Consider the following 21206-nt stretch of genomic DNA (forward strand, 5'->3'; position numbering starts at 1 on the left):
TATGATACCTTGTCATACACACGGGCCTATTATTTCGACTTTTAACATGGACATCTTCAATTATTTGTTGGATTTAGTTTGTCTTTGTCTTTTTCGCTTTCCGCATCTATTCACATTCGCATCGTATTTTTTTTAGCACATCTTTCGCAGTTCATTCGCTCTACATGTTATAAACAATATTTAAAAAATGATAATAATATCCCGTTAAATGAACATTTCACTACGACAATTATAAATCAATTCGTTTATTATTTTTTTTTAAATTCACCGTATGTTTTACGAGTGCTCTGCATATTATCAATAGGGAATTACAATATTACATCGACGCTGTTTGTTTTAGTGTTTGAGGAGAATATTAGGAGGTTCGATTCCATTACTAACATCGAAGTCCGAGAACGGACCCAGCAGCCTCCAAAACTAGCATTTTGAGAGTGCGTCGGTGGATCTGGCTTGAACACGTGCTGCGGAAGCCTCGGAAGAGCCGTAACCCAAGTTTCCCCTTCTTCACACCTGCGGGCTTCTGCCGTCCTGGAAGGCCGTCGATGATGTTTTTTTATTCTGCGGAAATAATGGATGCGGGATCGACGTGGGAGGAGGCGAGTTTGCTGACTGGCGATATGGTATTCTGGAGGCGTCTGGTGATGTGAAATAATCTACCTACTAATGTTAGAGACGCCCCTTCTTTATTTACATTTAAGTCAAGATTGAAATGTCACAATTTAAATTTAAGTTGTTCCTATATCCTTCTTCTTTCCTTCCCATCCCCTTTCCTCTCTTCATATTATAGTGTTATTTTTTTATGTTATTTTATTTTCTTAATCTTTGTTTTAAATTTTGTATAAAATTGTAAGATTCAATATGCCCATGTGCTTGTAATTTTCTCAAACTGAACGGTTTGGGTAGGTAGGAATAAATTGCCTTAAGGCAATATGCCCGCCTTTATTTATCTTTATATTAACTGTATATCTATAAAAAGTGTTAAATAAATAAATGTCCACATGCTCCACTTAGAAGTGGACGTAAAAAAGAAGAAGAATATATTAGAGTAAGGTTCAACAAGAAACAAGTTGTCCTTAATTAACTATACATGAAAAAATATATGCGTTCATTTTATACCAAAATATGGTATTTGTTTTGTAAAAAATTAAAAACAGATTTGAAATTCGTAAAAGTTTGAGTTTTATTTAAAGAACGAAACAAGAAAATTTTACAACGTCTCAGCAGAAAACTGAAGAAAGTTTTTTGGCAAAGGAAGGCGCTTCAGTTACTCGAAATCAGAGTTTTCGTATGACTAGACATTGTAATAAGCACGCCATTTTGTAGAGCCCTGGGTTGGTTTTTCAGCAGAGTTTCTGCTTGAGTAATTTCCTAAAATTATGGCAATTAATGAACATTCTAAATTGAAAGTGGTTTGTACAACTTATGGCATTAGTTTTCTGTAACAAATTCTCCAACGGTTGTTCTAACTATAATTGTGATTTATTCGTCTCATATTTAATACCGATGGCGGTGTTCACTTATTTACTGCCAACAAATCCAACTCTTTTTACTTATTTTAAATAAGGTGAAAAGCCTCAGAAAACTAATGCCCGTATTTAAAGACAAAACTCAAAATGAGGACAGTATATTCTAATCTCAAAAAAAAAAGAATGACTAGAAGCTGAAGATAGAAAAATAACTCACCTCACCCTCATTTTTGTCTCTGATTACGGCCATAAGTATTGTAAACAAAAAACAAAACAAAAGTATCTAACCTTATTATTTTGGAATGTTATTCTTAAAAGTTCGTATTTTTTATGCTATATATTTTTTTTTCTTTTGTTAATTGCATGTATTTATTTTTAAACAGTTGTAAAAATAAAATTTGAACATCTAGTTATACAAACAAATAACAAACAAACAAACCATCACGTCGTTTCTCCGTAGGGGTAGGCAGAGAGGATAGAACGCCATATCACTCTGTCTTTGCATACAGAACTCGCTTTCTCTACAGTCATACATCTTCTCATGCACGCACGCCAATTATACCTACTCTTGACATGTCCATCTTCAAGTATTTGATGGACTTGATTGTGCCATATCTTTCTCCGTCCTCCGCGTTTTCTGCATCCATCAACATTTGCATCGTAGATCCTTTTAGCCGTTCTTTTGTTTTCCATTCGCTCTACATGTCCAAACCAACGCAGCTCCCCTTTCTTGATTCTGTCGATAATGCAAGTCTCAGCCTTACGTAGTACACGGATCTCGACATTCGTGCACCTATCATACATCGTTTTACCACACATTCACCTGAGGGATCGCATTTTCACAGCAGTTAACCTACTTTTATAATTATTTTTCTAATTTTATACTTCGCTCTCATACATTAGAGTTGGCACTAGAACTCCATTGTGAACTGCTAGTTTTGCCCCCTGCGATAAACATTTGTTTGCCAAAGTAGATTTTAGTGCACCATTCACCCCGTTCCCGGCACTCACCCTCCTTTCAATATCTTTCTCAGTCTTTCCATCCCTAGTAAACATACTTCCCAGATACACAAATTCTTCTATCTGATTCGAAATATTTCCGTTCACACTGATCTCATATTAAGTTATGTTCATCCCTTTCAAAAACGATCACTTTCGATTTATCAACATTCATTAGCAAATCGCTCTTCTTGCATACATCGTAGACTTTTTTAATCGAGAATTGCAGGTCTTCTTTGTTGCCAGCAAGAAATACGGCATCATCAGCATACAGAAGGCAGTTAACAGTTATACCACTCATTTTTGCTCCCATTCTTAAATTCTTATGTTTTTCATACAGTTATCGATGTACACGTTGAACAACCATGGTGACATTACACATCCCTGTTTGACTCCTTTAGGAATATTAAACCACGATGTGAATGACCCATTTACCTTCCTACATGCTGTGCTGCCCTTGTACAGTGACGTAATAGCCCTTGTCAGGTTATCATTCACTCCATACTTCGATAAAACCTTCCACAATTTCTCTCAGCCAACTCTATCAAATGCCTTTTGCAAATCGACAACACCACTGGCTTAACACGACTGGCTTAACACCAGAAACTTTTCTGTCATATTTCGTAGAGCAAATATTTGATCCATATATTCTCTTCCATAAATCCAATTCGTATATCCCAAACTCTACTTTAATCACTTTTCTTACTATCTCAAACAGCATTCTGCCATATATTTTTCCATCAGCGCTCAAAAGGCTGATAGTTCTATAGTTTCCGTAATCCACCCTATAGCGTTTTTTCTTGTATAGAGGCATAACAACAGCCCTTTTTCGATCAGGAGGAGTGTATTTCTCCTCCAAAAATTGGTTAAAAATACAAAAATTATTTCTCCTCCCGCTTTTATAAACTCTGTGGCAATGTTATCATAACCTTGCACTTTCCCATTCTTCGTACACTTAGCAGCATTTTTAATCATATTTTATACTTATCTCTTTCGCATCGTCATCTGCACTAACATTTACTTGAGAAGGTGGTGCACTGGCTATATTTCCTGGGTGCCTTTTGTACACCTTCTCAAAATATTCCTTTCATCTCGTTTTAATTTCACTATCATCGTCACCATTTTTTCATCGTTTCCTATTATTGCTGATGACAACATGTATGAACATCCGCTATGCTTACTTTTTCGGGAATTTTCAAGTTAAACCTTTACTTATAAACAATTTACCAATGTATACAAAAACTATTTAAAAAAACAACACATTATTATAAGATCCAGACGCTTTCCGATGACACTCTTTACAATTTTATTTCAATTATCTCAACCCAGGCATAGTCTAAAAATCGATCGTAAGTTTGTGAAAACGTAAACTGTATTTATTTAAAATAAATAAACAAACAAATTTTCAAAAATAAATATACCAATATCTCAATTATTTAAAACACTGAGTAGTGCTTTCTAACGCGTTGTGGTGTTGATTGCAGAATAAAACAAAATTATTTTTATTTTATTATGTTAATACATAATTATTACTCGACTATAAAAAAAAACGAACGACTATCAAACCAAGCCAAATATTTTTTGTACCGTATTTCTATCGCTTTTTTGTAAATTTGAAATTACTTTGTCCGTGACGTCTAGCGTTGTCATCGGAAACTTGTGGTGCTTTTTTAAAGAATACCCCTATGGCTGTCAAAATACTTTAATCGGTAAAAATGACTACCCGGAAACCGGAATTTTTTCACAATATATAACAACCCAATAATTGATTAGTTATGGATGTAACAACTTATATTTACATCTAAGTTATTAATTTAAGTTAAGTTTTTACATCATTACAATGGAATGCCATAAAAAATTGTCGATAAATAATTTGAATAAAAAAAAAGATGAGTTATTGTTCAGTAAAACTTGTGACGTTCCAAAGTTGAGATTTTAAAAATATTTTTCCAAAGGTTTTCGGGAAACTTCGCAGTACAATGAAATGTTATAATTTTTACCGCGTGTAAGAAAATATTTTTTGTCTTCAATTTTCCGTAGCACTGAACTTCCTCAATATCAATATAACCAACCCGAAATTTTAACAAAAAAATATGCTTATTGACTTCTTTGAAATTGGTTTTGGATATTTTGATCGCAACATATCCACTCGTATATTCAGCAAGACAAATTCTTTTAGAATGAATTATGCAGAAGATATTTTCCGTCTTCTTATTTAAAAAAGGACTCCAACAGCAAGTTTTTAACATCTTTCCCTATTCATAAGACTGTTTCTAAGAACTAATAATGTCGGCCTCGTGGTGTAATGGTAAACGCATTTGCTTAACATGCAAGAGGTCTCGGGTTCGATTCCCAACAGGGTTAATATAAAATATTTATTCAAAAGGGTGTTTTCACACTGAAATATTTCAAAGTCCCCGGACTGGTACCCAAAGCGTATGACTGATCATCACACATTCATGTTACAAAAAATGCTCAAGATATGTTACGTTTGGTGTACCAATGCAGTTCCCTATGCACCATTAGGTGCGGATAGGAAATGACGATGATGAATTAATACGCATCTCTACGTGATTTCTTAATATCAGGTTTAAAAATAAGAGGATGTCTATAATTAATTTTTAGTATTAAACATTCAAGAATAAATATGTACAGAATCACAATCTTCAGCCTCAAATTACAATGGAGTATTTCTTTTTCAGTTCCTGAAAGAAACTTCAGGCTGGTGCAAGACAAGCAGCAAGAAGATTCAGTAAGAGTTATGTGTTCTGCCGATGGAATGTACCCGAGGCCAAATATTACCATCACTACTCCTGACAGGTAATCAAAACTTAACGATAGTTTAGTATGGGCAAATTTTCGTCAAGGGCACTTGATTTAATCCGCTATGGATTTTATCATCAAACCACTAGCGGCAGCACACGATAATGCTTTGAAAGCCCTCATTATTTACCTGAGTCGATTTAAGAGGTATTCCGGCTTTTTTTTCTTTTACTCCATACATTCAACACATTGATAAACTTTTGATTGTATTTGCGATTTCCGATTTTTGGTAAAATACTTCTTCTGTACCTAATAAGTAATTATTATTCATGAAAAAAAAAATTTTAGCTGATGCGTAAATGTATAAAGAAGAATACCGAAAATTGAATAGACATAGCATTTATTATGTTAACAGAGATATTAAAGCTATTATATGCAATGTGACAAGCTGCACATCACTAGATTAAGAGAATGCAAATTTTCTACTATTTTTTTCCAAATCTTGTTCATTTTTACTCATGTTTAATTTAGAAATGTAATGATTTTTTGTTTTACTAGTAATGACTTAGGACTTAGGATGTAGAACTTTTAAAATGATTTACTTTTAAGACTGAAAAAGCACACATAATAATAAAACTGTAATTACTTTTTGATATTATTTTAAAAACCATCATTTACTGCCTTAGAACGGGGAAGCTATCCCTAGTTAGGCAGTTTAGATGAACCACCAGCAAAAGAATAAAAATATAAATGTTTACTTTTACTACTTAATTGATTTGTTGTATAAACAATTAATTGTAAATTGCTGTTATAAATATGTAAAAAAAAAAAAAAAAGCATGAAAGTAACGTGTCAGCTAAAGTGGCGGAATTCTCTACATAAATATATTAACGTTTGTTATGGAAAACATAAAAGTATGCGCTCTCCGTTTTCCTACCGACATCGCATAATAAATATGCAGAATTTAACAAAAGGAAACCAAGCCTTGAAACTAGTATATTTTATTAGTGACCAACCTAAGTTTTAGTTTCGTTTTTAGCTTTGGCTAGTTTCGGCCAATAAACCGAGTTGCAGCTGCGGTTGCGGTTTCAGCCAAAAATTGGCCGAATCTTCGGCCCAGCTGAAACCTGCGGTCGGGATGTGTCGGATTATAGCATCCGCACGCGTAGGACAGGCGTTTCCAATTCTCGGCACCACCGATTTAAAAAAGAAAATTAGCCAACCGACATTTGAAAAGTTATATTTATTGTTTTTCAACAGATGTATCTCAAATCATTACTATAAATGTATAAAAAACCAGCAAATAAAGACATAATGGATTGTTGTCCATTCAAATAATTAGTTATTTTATTGTCATGGTCTAAGATATAAAATAAAAACCTAGACTGACTTTGTGATTTCTTGACTATAGTTAGTCGTGCTTAGATCTTATATATTTTTATTTTACACTTTATATACATATACAATTTATAAACATATAAGGGCGGGTATATTTCATTAAGGTAATTTCTTCCTACCTACCCAAACCGTTAAGTTTGAGAAAATAATAAATACATGAACATGTTGAATCTTACAATTTTATACAAATCTTTCATATTTATATTTTTGTAATTTCTTTATAGTTAATAAATTTTATTTTCTAAAGCGTACTTGAAGAAATCTTAATATCAGTTAAATATTATGTACAACATAATAACGAACTAAAAAGCGCTCAAAATAAACAAAATTTACTTAAATTATTAAATTCATGTCTTTTATTTGTTGTGTTTTACGTGTTTTATATAGCACCCGTTTTAAAAAACACGCTCTATCCTGGATTCAAACTTAAGATATGAAGTCTTTTTTTCTATGATATATTTTGTTGCCCTTTAATAAAAAGCAATATTTTTTTGTTTTTTTATATTTTTAAATTACTATAAAAAAAAACCATTTAATATTTTACAAAAAAAAATATGTTTTATTTCTTATGTTACACAAAAATATCATAACAGTTTATTTATTATAGGGGCAAAAAGTCATTTGAATTTTCTTATATACGCACGAACAGGCCATGCCTTTGTGGGGTTTTTTTGTTTACTATTTTTACTATTAATATGTATTTCATTGCTTTGTATTTTTCCTTTATTTTTTGAATACTCTGTTTTACCTCTTATGTATATTGTAAAAATAATTAAAAAAATGAATTAAAAATTAAAAAATTAACTCGTAAGGTTTAACAATAAAAACGCATACTTTTCGGCTTTTCGAAGTGTCTTTGAACTTATTAAAATGAGTTTCAGTTTCGGTTTCAGATTCGGCCGAAACTAGAACGGAAGCCTAAACTCGGTTTCGGCTAAAAATCTTGTTTCGGTTGGTCACAAGTATATATTGTTATTTTATATAAAACACAACTCTTTGTATTTTCAGCGAGTAGTAAATAACTCACTACGAGAAGCGTAAGACTTCATGTAACATATGATCGAACTTGGTTGCTTTTGATTTACTAATGCAGTACCCTGTGTACTACTGAGTGCAATTCGAATCGGGTCGTGGTATCGTGGCTTGTGCGCGGACTCACGAATCGATGTCCGAGGTTCGAACCCCGCTTTACTATTTCATTATCATTTTCTACCATCGAGTTTGACTTCTAACGAGTCTTAATAGCGAAATCAAAAATCATAGAAACGCAAAAAAATATTTTTTTAATAAATTTTAATTAGTTAACTTTGTTTTATACATAAAATGTATCTGTAGAACCCAGAATCTGAGCTGACAGAAAAATATTTTACCTTAAGAAATGTAGTAGATAATAAATTGTAATGTTTGTTTAATTTATCGGTATTATGAATAATAAATACGGCATCTCAACGAAATCATTGATAAATGGCTATAATGAAAATACAAATAATAAACATAGATACGCATAAACAAATTACAACAGAGATAAAGAACATTTTAGAGAAGGTAATATAGAGGTCTAGGCATTTACAGGGCTTATGACCTGTCATTGGCTGGTTTAAGTGGCCACTTAACACACTGTGTAACATTCACCATTCTGACCATTTTTGAACATCTACATTCCTTCAATTCTTTCATCTGTTGATTTTTGTTGATAGATACGCATTACTGAAGAAAACCATTAAATTTTATTGCATGCACCAAATTATTGTTAAAAGAATCCTTTCAATGTTAAAATGCACCATTTTTCATAAAAACGTATTTAAAAAAAAAAAAAACTGTATATATTGCTTGGGTTTTTGTTGTTTAACACCGTTAAATATGCAAATGGACGTATTTCAGGAAAAAAGCTCAAACTGTATAAAGCACGAAATGTATCGTGATTTCAGAGCTTCAGGCAAAATGTTTCGACACATTTCATAATGCTTTTTTTGAAATAAAACTATAAAATAAGTGATAGCACATTTACTTTTACTGGCGTATTTAAAATCTAAGGAAACTATTGCGATAGTTTTGTGCCAGTTAAAACGTCTTCTTCTATTTTCGTTGTTTGAACCAACTTCAGTCTTTTTTTTTGTTTATCAAAGTTTAATGACAAAACCCACTTGCTTTCACCGAACAAATTATTAAAATAATACTGTTTTATTCTTAGAAGTGGGGGGCTAGTGCTATATAAATTCTTGAAGTCACTGCGACCTATGAAAATATATTGTGATAGATACCCGTGAATAGTTCTCAAAGCTCATGTCTTTAAAGAGTTGACTACCGTGTGAAAGGCGAGTTTTCATTTTGCTAATTCTTCCGTTCCAAACCCTAATCCGTAAAGTATCAGGCTATTTCGTAGGGGGCGAGCTCTTTAACATCCTCAGGTTAAACCAATGGTCTTCCGAAAACAAGGATTCTTTTATGATGTAAAACGTCACATTCACCAAGAATGTGTACATGTGTTTCTTCATCTGCGTTTCAGGACCTATTTTTTAGGTGGAAAGCAAGCTTTTGCTAGTATCCTTTTATAACATAATCTTACTATTGCTGCAATACACTATTCGTCACTTGTGGAAAGGTTGTTGATTAATTATAAAATGTCTAAATTCATGTCTATTAAAAAAAAATATGCGAAATTTGAGTATGTTTGAAAGAATCTCTATTAATTGTTTTATTCACGTTGTTTCCTTCAAAATTATCACCATTGGGTGTTACTCTTTAACACCATATTTTTTTTCAATACTCGAAACCTTTCTGTAGCGCACTTTTTGATATGGCCAACAGCGAATTGGTTTTTATCTCGTCTCTGGTTGCAAAACGTCGCATTTTCATAGACCTCTTCATTTTTGGGAAAAGGAAAAGGTTGCATTGGGTCATGCCTGATAAATGCAGCAGCTAAAGTATCAATGCTATCTCGTTTTTTGTCAAAAACTCGCAAACAAGCCGCGAGGCGGGAGTGGGGGCGTTCGTCAGTTTCACTTTGAAATTTTTGAAAATTCGCCGTTCACACAAAATACCAAACGCGTCAATCTACTAGTTTGTAAAAGCCCACGTTCAAAAAATGGCAAAAAATTGGCAGATTTATTTTTAACACTTGTGTACCAATCTAGGAAAAGAATTTAGCATCGGAATTCTAATATTACGTGTATTTTTTTTCAAACCATGTACCGATACCTACAGAGATTTTCTAGTTTACGCATGTACCAAAATTTATATTATCCATTGTTTAAATACTCATATATACTATATGCATGCATCAACAAATTTAAAAAAACTGTTACAGATATAATGTTCATAATAATTACATCAAAACACAAACAAAAAATAAACCGGGATATGGTCCCGTGGTAGTGCTGTTCAGAAATTAGATGTTCACACCCGCACTATCACAATTCAATTTTTATTGTCGAGCTAAGTTTTTTTTTTGAAATAAACCCTAAATTAAAAATATTTGGCTTACTTAAGGCAGAAAACAATGTTGATTGAACTGATTGGTATACAAAGAAGGATAAAAAAATTAAATTATTTAAATTAAAGAAGGATAAATATTAATAAGTATTTTCAGGCATCGCTTAGTAGGTTAAATAATTCAGACATCTACCTCACTCACACCAATGAAGGTTTCAGCTATTTTACTTTACAAAATCAACAAATGGAAGAGTTGAAGAAATGTTGATGTTTGAATACAGGCTGGATGGTAAACATTAATGCCTGAATTATTCAAAGAATGGATTATCAATAATAAAGATTCAATTCTCGTTAATGTCATAATTTTTGAAGAAAAACAAGACGACGAGTTAAATCGTTGCAAAAAATAAGTTTTGTATCCAACGAAATAAAATTTTAATTGATCATTATAATGCCTCATAATAGGGACGTTAACGATATACTGACGCTGATGCCGACGTCATCCTCATTATATTCGGTAGAATATTCCTGATTAAATATTTGCTAAGGTCTTGTACCAAGCTTTGATTGAAATCAACTGAATTACATCCAATTATCGTTAATTACAGTAGAAAACGATTTTAAGCGGTGAGTTTCAGTCACGAATCAAGTTGAAAAGCCACGCTATTTCAGAAAGTCGGAAATGTCAGTTATGGGAATTCTATCTCAAATCATTAGAACAAATTGTTACGAAAACCTTTACGTAAGAATGCGTCCTAGAGTTATAGCGAATTTCTTCACAAATAATTTTACTGTTAAAATTAAAATTTGATAACATTTAACTGATTTAAGTTATACTTTAAAATTAATTTGTTTTAAATCAAAATCTATCTAAAAAAATACGTTATGGAGTTATATTACGATAAATTATTATATTTCTCTCAAGGTTTATTTAAAAAAAAAAAAATTGTACACTCAGGGGTTACTTATAACTCATTTTGGGACAAATCATAGTATTTAATATAAAGATTGAGTAATGACATACATTGTACTGAAATAATATAACAAATATAGTATGAAAATACTTTAAATATTAAACATAAATTTCGACATTTACGTATGGAAAAATCATACAGAAATGCAAAATAAACACTTGTAAAATAATATCGCTCATTTATATGATTATTATTATTATATATTATTATTTATAAACTCAAATATTGTAATGAAACTAACTGGTCTAAGAAGAAGTTTAAGAATTGGTAAATTGTTTTCAGGCGTTGCCTAGTATGTGAAATAATTCAGTCAGATGAATTTCTTCACAATAATAAAGGTTTCTGCTCTTTAACTCAACTAAAATCAACAAATGGAAGAATGAAAGAAATAGGATGTTCAAACATGGGCAAAATGGTGAATGTAGCACAGTGTGTAAAGTGGTCATTTAAACCAGCCAATGCCATAAGCCCAGTAAAAGCCTAGAATTCCAGATTCCCTTATTTAAGGTATTCTCCATCCCTGTTGTAATTTGTTAATCTTTATGACTCCCGAGGGGGTGAAATCCAATCTTTTGTCTACAAACATTTGGACAAACTCAAATATTGTGATAAAAGAATAGTTTTTCTCCGTTTGGAGAGATTCTATTAGGTTATTACTCTAATTTTGAACATGATCACCATATTTTATTTAGTCTAGGTATTTCAGGTTTTCTCACGTGAGAATAACTGGAACTCAAAACGACGTATCTTATTAAGGCTGAAAAGTGTTATTATGTTGGTCAATATTAGTATATCGTCAGGACACTCACCACACAAACGTGTAAATACTGATTTACTATTGAAAAGCACAGATGAGGCCAAAGCATTTTGGAAGCATGAAACGCCTACATACGAACTAACTCAGGCTCTCTCGGGGCATGGATGCATGAGGGAATATTTGCATCGCTTTGGGCTGCGAGACGAGAGTTGCTGCCCATGTGACGGCATCACTGAGCAGACTGTAAAACATCTTTTAATATACTGCCCAGTGTTCGATAGGCCGAGATGGGAGCTGGAATGCAAACGAACACTAGGATTGCTGCGACAAATAACCTAGCTGAGCTTCTGAACTGTAATGATACACGAAGAGAGACTGTTCAATTTATTACAGGGACGATCAAGCAGACTATGTTATTTAATTTCGGTATTTAGCTCCTTTTGTTTTTTTTTGTGTCCAACATTTATGTTTTTTTATTTATTATTTGTTGATGTAATATTTAAAGTGTTATTATTTAAAAAAAATAATATTCTGCTTTTTATTTATTTAATCATTCAAAATTACACTAGTTTAAATATTTATGAACTTATAAAGGCTTTTTAGGCTATGCACGGGCATAGCCTAAAAAGCCTTAATTGACACGGGTCAAGCCACAATAAATAACAATCAAAATACATAGTAAAATTAATTAGATCAAATTATAATGACAAAAAATAACAATCTAAAAAAAGGTAAATGTAATTAATAATAAAATTCTAAAGAATACAATGCAAAAAAAAAAATCAAAAATAATATTAAAAATATAAATTATACAAATTAATAATCACACATAATAAAATATACAAAATAGTGGTATCATTTAAATCAACAAAAGAATAGTAAAATATAGTAGTATTACAAAAAAAACAAAATAAGAGTATCATTTAAATCAACAGAAAAAGAATATATATATAAAAGCATCGTTGAAATGATAATTGAGATATGTTTTCTAGAAACTCACTCAATACTATAGTATGAAATATAAGAAATTGGAGCAATAAATCATATGCTTTATAATAGTACGTACTAAATTAAATTATACAAAAATACATTATGAAAAAAACATAACAATTATCAATATATATAAAAAGCAAATAAAAGTAAAAGTATGGAAGGAAAGCAGATTTGTAAATTTTTGCTAAATGCTAATCTCGAACTTTAAAAAAATTGACAATCTCGTCCCTATCGATGTGCAGCAACCAATTGCAAACATTTTTCTCAAATACATTGGCACTTGTGGAGTTTTTTATGGCTGTAAGTATTGTTACCTATAGTGAAAAAAAAGGTTTAGGTCAACTGAATATTATTTCAAGATAAATTTATTCGATAAAACCTTGCATATAACAAAAGCAAGGTACAAATAATCTGCAACTATAAAAAAAATAAAAAAATGCTGAATCACACTTTCACCTTCACCGTAGTATTGTGACGAAATGATTTCATTTTTGCATTCCTCTATAACTCTGCATGTAATTTATGTGTTTTTTTTATTAGACTATGTACATTAACTACGATGAAAGTACATGTTAGTGTAGTGAGTGTCTTGACAAAGAGACGAGTACGTCTCGAAACCGGTTGACGTAAAAATTTAGTAAGTAAAAATATACTTTTATTAATTCACATAAGTAAAAATGTTGGATCAGAAAGTTAATGCTTTAAACGTAAATTATTTTAAAAGTGTTAATTAAGATCCAAAAAAGTCTAAAGGTAGCTGAATATGGGATGTTTACGTTTTTTGCAAAAAAACATTAAATGTCGGCTCCATATATCATCATCATCAGTTCCCTATCCGCACCTAGTGGTGCATATGTCACTCTATTGGTACTCCAATCTCACCGTTATTTACATGAAGTGTAAGATGATTACAGTCTTACGCTTGACGTGCTAGTCCAGGAACAGTGAAATATTACAATGAAAGACTATCTTTAAAACCGATATTATTTTACGTCGACTTTGCCAGGAATCGATCCTAGGACCTCAAACATGCTAATCAAATACGCCAACCAATACTATAAGATGCGGACTTGTCTTCAATCGATTTGCCTTTTCAGATGTTTCTTTACCGAGTACCCATCGAGTTGAAAATGTACTCTTAGTTCTATGGACTATAATATAACCGGTGTGATAACCTACATACCCGGTACGGCACACCACGAGGCTTACTAATTAGTTATTATATTTACACTTTCAAGATTTTTTGCAGCCATCGAATTAAAAACACTTTTCCATTGTTCTCGTTCTTTTTTACGTGCAGATCTTTTTGGCTTTTTTTTAAAAAAAAAAGGAATACATTTTTTTTTTGTTATTTCAGTTTTTAAGACCTTTTTTAACAAGTTGTAAACCATTCATTATTATAAAATGGGAATCAAGACAGGATAAGATGGGGTTCAAACCACAGACCTCCAACCCGTGAGTCTGAATAAATAGTCACGGGACCACATATTTGATTTTAAAACATTTAAGTTTGTAAGTGAAAATTCTTGATGGAAGTTCATTGTAATTTATTATATAAATAAAACACGAGTGATACTTTAATCCACAAATTTGGAATATCCAGTGACCGGTTTCATCGCTTTCGCGACATCTCTCGACCAGTCTCGAAGATGTCGCGAAAGCGATGAAACCGGTCACTGGATATTCCGAATTTGTGGATTAAAGTATCACTCGTGTTTTATTTATAAAATAAACTATTTGATTTTGTATTTTTAAGTTGTTTTTTAGCTAACGTTTTTATATATATGTTATTTGTTTTTCAGCGGTCGCTTGGACGGGATCTCAACATCCATCACACCTTCCGGGGGTCGGTTCGACGCGGTGTCTTGGGTCCTGCTAAGGGATGAAATTCTACCCTCCCCTACGGAGTTCGTTTGTGAATTAAGAATACCTCAGGCCAACTACATCGTGAAGAAGGAAGCTATTTATTATCCAGGTAAACTCCAAATCAATTGATTTCTAAGTTACTGTCCATTAATTTTACCGGACTATAATATAACCGGTACGATACTAACATACCCGATACGGTACGACACGAGGATACAATATAGAATGATGAGTCTTTAAAATAACATTGTTTTAATAATTGATCAAAGGACAAAGAAATGTTAGACTTATCTGTCAGTGCATTTTTTTCCATACCATAAAGTTGTTTTAACACCAGGGGTGTACACTCGCAAAATATGCAGCGCCCAAAAGCTTTAAAAAAAACTCATTGTGGCAAAAATATTGAGAATAGACAACCCAGCCAGGGTGTGCGACTTACTCATGTTTCTTTCTTCTTTTAAAAGTAATATTGTAAACAATAGCTAATTTTGTCATTTTTTGTCTGACAACAAAAATAGTCATTTCAATTGTACAAACGAATGATATTGTAATTTATTAACAATAGCTATGTAATATTGTAATAAACACGCTTTTAAAACATTTTTTTTACGTATACCTAACTTAAGTCAAAATAAGTTTAAACACTTAACGATATAATTAAACATTATGCATAATTTAATATTCAACAATGTTTTGATTATGCCCAAATGTTTGCAGACAGGCTTAATTTCCTCCCAAGGGAGTTATCTTGATCTAAATTTGTTGCAACCGAGTGAAAACATTTTTGAGAAGGGAATATGGAAATCTAGGCATTCACAGGGCTTATGACCTGCTAAATTAATTAGCGATAATAATTGCTTAAATTTGTTGTGACAAAGAGGGAAAACATTTTAAAAGAGAAATATGGAAGTCCAGGTATTTACAGGGCTTATGACCTGTCATTGGCTGGTTTAAGTTGCCAATTTACACATTGTGTAACATTCATCATTCTGTCTATGTTTCAACATTCACATTACCTCAACTCTTTTGTGAAGTAAAACAGCCAAAGCCTTTATCGTTTGGGTGACTGAGATGAGAGCCGGATAAATCTCACCCATATGATAAAGGTTTCGGCTCTTTTACTTCACAAGTCAACAGATGGAAAAGTTAAGAAAATGTGGATGTTCAAACATAGACAGGATAGTAAATATTACACAGTATGTAAAATGGCCACTTAAACCAGCAAATGACCGGTCATAAGCTCTGTAAATGCCGAGACTTCAATATTCCCTTCTCAAAAAGGTTTTCGCTTTGTAACAACAAATTTAGATCTAAACTATTATTTTTTACCTCACCATAAGTTAACAAAAATTTAGCAAACGGATTGATTTCAGTATTGTAGTTTTTAAATAACTTTCATCTACTGTTATTGTTTTTTAATTACATTTTCAAATACTTTATGCAATTAAAGTAGGAAAACCAAGCAATTAAAACGCTCCTTACACGATTGTTTCACCCTTCGGAAAAAAACATTAACAAAAGATTTTTTTAAATGTATCCTCAAACCAGTGCCAGAACGGCGTTCCGGCAACAGTACACCCCTGTTTAACATCAACCCAAATGCGTATAAGTAATGTATGCAAAACGTATGAAGAAAATAATGAAAGTATTCTGAACGCTGTCGAAATGCTATTCCTTAGTCTAGTGCCACACTCGGCGGAAATTCCGCTGCGGAACGCCAATACATTTTATTGCACTGATTTACTGTTAAACCTACTACGCGGATGTTCGGTTGTACCATCGGCGGAACGCTCACCTTCAACTTCTGTTCCGTTCTGTGCTCTTGGTTTATTCCTCAGCATCTAATCGAATACTCCGTATTGCACGTTTTCTAATGGGATGCGCCACATTCGGCGGACAATCCGCATCGACTGTTGTATTACGGGATTAAGGCTCAGTAGCCGATAATCCGCCACGGAATATATAGTGTAGATGCTCGTTATGGTACTGATTAACCAGGACGGAATTTCCGTTGAGTGTGGCGTTAGCCTTAAGTAAATTTGATGTAATTTTTTTTAAATATTTGTATAAATATAGACACTCTCGAAGAATAAAAAGGTGGCAAGCATTACTGATATTTTTTTATTTATTATTCTGCGTGATTTGGACATGTCGGTGTGAAGCGAACGAATGATAAAAAAACAATACAGTGCAGATTGAGATGCATATAAAAGCCAAAAAAGGTATGGATTAGATCAAGTCCAACAAGCTATTGAGAATAGGGGTATTAAAGGTGCCCTCCATGGTGAAATCGCCTAGACGCTTGATTTATGCACGGAAGGCTCCGGTTTCGATTCCTGATGAGAATTTAAAATTAAAATATATTTTTGGGAGTTTAGTCTTATTTTTTCTATTTTGTAATTCACCAGTGTAATTGGGTCGGTTCTGATGTAAAAAAAAAACAAAATTACTCAGAGTGTGTGTGTGTATGAGAAGGGATTGAATAAAAAAATGTATATCTGGGTACATTTGATATAGAATAGTATGATGTACTATTTTCTTTGCCTATTCGAGCAGTTGTTTAGAAATCCCTAATGTATGTTTGAATGGTATAAACTCAAGAAAATATCTTGTGCATAAAAGAAACAAAATAAAAGAAGATCGTAATCTGGAGATTATACGGAATCTGAGAACGCTGGAATCGCCCATTTTAGCAAGGAATTTTGATTTACGGCCAAAAGTGGAACTGGAATTCAATAAAAGTACGTTTTATATTCGTCGATAATTTCCTTGTTATCTCGATCGGAATGCCTAAGCTATATTTTTGATGGCTTTAATAAAAAGTTAAGTAGATAAATCGATTTTCTTTGAACCGCTTTCGAAACATTACATCAAAGGCTTTGCTTAAATTAAATGAAAATCAAATGTTTGGAAAGATTACCGATGTAACAGAATTTTAAGTTTGTACTCAGACTTTACCTTACCAAGAATCAAATACAGTTTGGTGGCTTTATTTTTTTAAATCAAGATTTTTTTTTTTCTAAAATTATTTTTACATGAAAAAAATATTTCATTAAAGTATTTTTTTTTTCATTTATTATAATTTATTTTTTGGATTTACAATAGGTATAAATAAGTTACAAAAAACTACAACATAAACACAAAAAAATCCCACAAAGGCATGGCCTGTATGTGGGTGTATATTTTATTTTTGTTTGAAATAAAGGCTACCGGAAGAATACAATAGATATCAAAAAGTTAAAAAATGAGTGGTGATATTAGAACACATTTTATTTGTCACTAAAAATATTTAAAAAATATAAAAAAACTATATTATTCTGTTCAAGAAGATTTTTAAATCCGTTTTTATATTCGTAATTTCAACAAAAATTTAAATCTAAATAGATTCAAATAATTAATATCTATCATACTGTCCATATGAAATGTGTTAAACAGTATTCGAGCTATGAAAAATTAATTTCTTTGCCCGTGTCTCGATTTACAATACAGAATTTCAAGTAAACTATTTAATATTTGACTAGATCTATTCAAATTTTTAGAAAATAAAAGTTGGCGCATAAAATACAGGAACGTTATTTTTAACCACTACCTGTAACAATGGTTAAAACCAAATATGTTTCGTTTTAATTATAATGAATAACCATAAAGTAAATGCCCTAAATATAAATTTCAAAAAAATATTTAACTTTTACCTTTTCAAAATACAGGTTACAGATAATGAGAAAATTTCTGGCCAGGTTAAAATAATATTATACATATCTTGATATTCTCAAGCCTTGATGTTTTGGTAATGGTACGTTGTTGACTATGATTGGGAATGTTTGGGAAACTGTTAAACATATGTAACATTTCGATTATACTAAAATTGCGATTAACTTACTTTACTTTAAACATACAATATAAATAATATCTACTCGTTTGTGTATATTTTTTAAACTTCTTGTGCATAATATATATTTGTACATTGGCTGGCTGGCTCATTGCCAAATGGCAATTTATTCTAAATTACCAAAGAATTGTATAAGTTTAGAAACCGCATACGCGCATCAAACTGAAGCCGACTAAACTACTTATAACTGAGTAGTTTTACATTTTGGCCATCAGTGACTCTGTAGACGTTGCTTAGTACGCAACTGCCTATTAAAATTAAATTATGCCGTGTTATGTCTTTCCTAAGAGTTAAAATACTCGAAGATTAATTGAGAATAGGGTGAGATCACATTTCATGTGTAAGTACAGAATACACAAATAATATTTTAAAGAATTCGATTATTTTACCGTCTGTTAGATTGTGAAATAAAACAACATATACATTTTGTTAATATTGCCAAGGTAGTCGACTTTTTTACCCAGCTTTCCCTTCAGCTCAAGTATAATACTAAACGGTAATATTGACATAATAAATAAATTATTATTTTATTATTTTTACGTAAGCGCCTTATAGTACCTGTTTTTTTATCGTCTAGTCAGTAAAATAATTGTTGTACAGAAAAAACATAACAACATAATACAAAATAAACTTAAAAATTGTGTTTTCAAAAAATATTGTTTGCGGTATGGCAACATTATGCGGCCAATTCACGCATGTGTGCAGGAAGGGTAGTTAAGATAATTTTTGGACACAGTGCAATGTATGCAAACTTTGTTCTATGCGTCTTCTGGTTATATTATAATTCTATGTCACTTACAAATAAATAAAAAATATTTTTCTACAGTTTATGTTTTTTTAAATATAAAATAATTATCAAGAAAAAAAAATACCGACATATGTATCAAAATGAATATTAATCTTCAATGAGAAAAGGCGGTGAATAAAGTAGATTATTCATTTGATAAGTTATTTTTGAAGCCATTCAGTTATTGTTATTTCATTCGTCGCTAAAATAATTTTATTGTGTCTAATTGCCAGTGTTTAGGTATTAACTGACATTTTTTTACTAAATGTTATTAAACATTTGTATATATCCACTAACCGACTTTTCTATGTCTACCGGTTACGAGACGTACTCGTCTCCTCGTCAGGACAACAATCAAATAAACATGTTAATCCCCCTAAACACATTCACATGTTGTAGCACAAACATATAAAACTAACACGACATGCATTTTTATAAGCACATGCACTGATTAAGACCAACATGCACTGATTAGATTATAAAAATATGTTATGTTTTTTGAGAAATAGTTGAAAAACGGTAGAGGATGAACAGAAGGGCTTGAGTTTAAAAGGTTAAGGGTGACCAGTGCAATGCAACATCGTTTAATGGGCTTTATTGAAAAGTTGTTTGATTATTAATCAAAAGAACTTTATTTTTCAAAGCTTTTGTAATGTAATATATTTCCTAATTATTTACTTGTAACATTTAGTGAAATATTTAAGCACAAAGTTTATGCTTTGAATATTTATAGTATAATTTTTTTTTCTATATTTTGGATAAACAATTTAATTATTAAGTTTAATTTTTACCCAGCAATTCCATTAATAATTTATTGTAGAAATATGTTTACCAGATGTTTATTTTAATTTTGTTAATTTTTGTTTGCATTCTATGAAATAATTTGATGTCATCAACTCCAATCCATATCTTTTTTAACTCATTAAAAAACTTTTCTGTAATTAACTGACATTAAAATAGACGTTGATTTGAATTCATTTTCTAAATCACGTCCGCTTTTATCTCAGAGATTTGCATTACAATTTAAAGTAAAAATATTTTTCTAAAGTGCTTTCATCTCCGCAATCCTTTTACGGGAAATGATTGTAATTTTCCCATTACAAACCCAAGCTCTCATTTACCAGATGAGCTTATTCTTTATGCAGAGTATTATACCCACACTTTGTGAAGAGAGCTTTTTATTATTTTGTTTATTAATTTTGGTTATATATTTTTGTAATAACAGGGAGAAGAGGCAAGTCTCAAGAGATGTCAGCTGCTGGAACATGGTTTCACGGTAAGATGCAAATATCCCACTCGAATCCTTCTAGCGTAATATATTTATAAAAATGTCTATAGTTACCTCAATATTTATAATTATTTTATGACCTGGTTCGTGAAAATAACATTAAGAATTAACCCTAAATAATATAATTCTATTCAATCTATTCATTAATGATCGAAAAAATGATTTTCTTACTTCATCAATTTGGCTGTACGCTGCCGACACCAAGTTAGTTTTAAGAAACGTTGTTGTGTATAAACAATCACGATAAAACGTCATAGTATTCTCGTTTTTTAGGTAACTTGAATTGAACATAGTTTTGCAGAAAGTAGTCAGCCATAGAAAACTGAAACTGAGATTATAGCACTTTTATGAAAATAGTAAATAATCAAAGCTACACAACATTTGGAATGTTTTCGACTTTGACAAATGAAAAACAATGAATACATTATTTTTTTATATTACAAACAAGAATCTCTTTATGTATTTGACCAGTTTTAATTATTTTTAAAGTAGCGTAAGATTTTTGTAGTTTTGTGGGTGTTTTCTGCAAATTGAGAAATGCCGTTTTTGTGATCGACACTATTGTCAGAGGGTGATTATTCTCGATAACACCAA

The 21206-nt window shown here is 31.5% G+C and overlaps 1 protein-coding gene across 2 annotated transcripts in view; it reads left to right on the top strand.

The window, feature by feature from the left end:
• The window catches only part of LOC148280059 (uncharacterized), a 291636-nt gene that overhangs the window by 263685 nt on the left and 6745 nt on the right, over nt 1-21206 (top strand). Inside the window, exons 3-5 of one of the 2 annotated variants that reach the window (XM_088228982.1) lie at nt 5168-5285; nt 14585-14757; nt 20550-20600. In XM_088228982.1, coding sequence (XP_088085108.1) covers nt 5168-5285; nt 14585-14757; nt 20550-20600 — 342 coding nt within the window. The remainder of the gene's footprint in view (nt 1-5167; nt 5286-14584; nt 14758-20549; nt 20601-21206) is intronic. The other variant, XM_088228983.1, reaches the window with a different exon arrangement.

The sequence above is a fragment of the Micrasema longulum genome, unplaced genomic scaffold (genome assembly GCF_059751315.1).
Source record: "Micrasema longulum isolate JH-2025_06_02 unplaced genomic scaffold, ASM5975131v1 h1tg000623l, whole genome shotgun sequence".
NCBI classification, from domain to species: Eukaryota; Metazoa; Arthropoda; class Insecta; order Trichoptera; family Brachycentridae; genus Micrasema; species Micrasema longulum.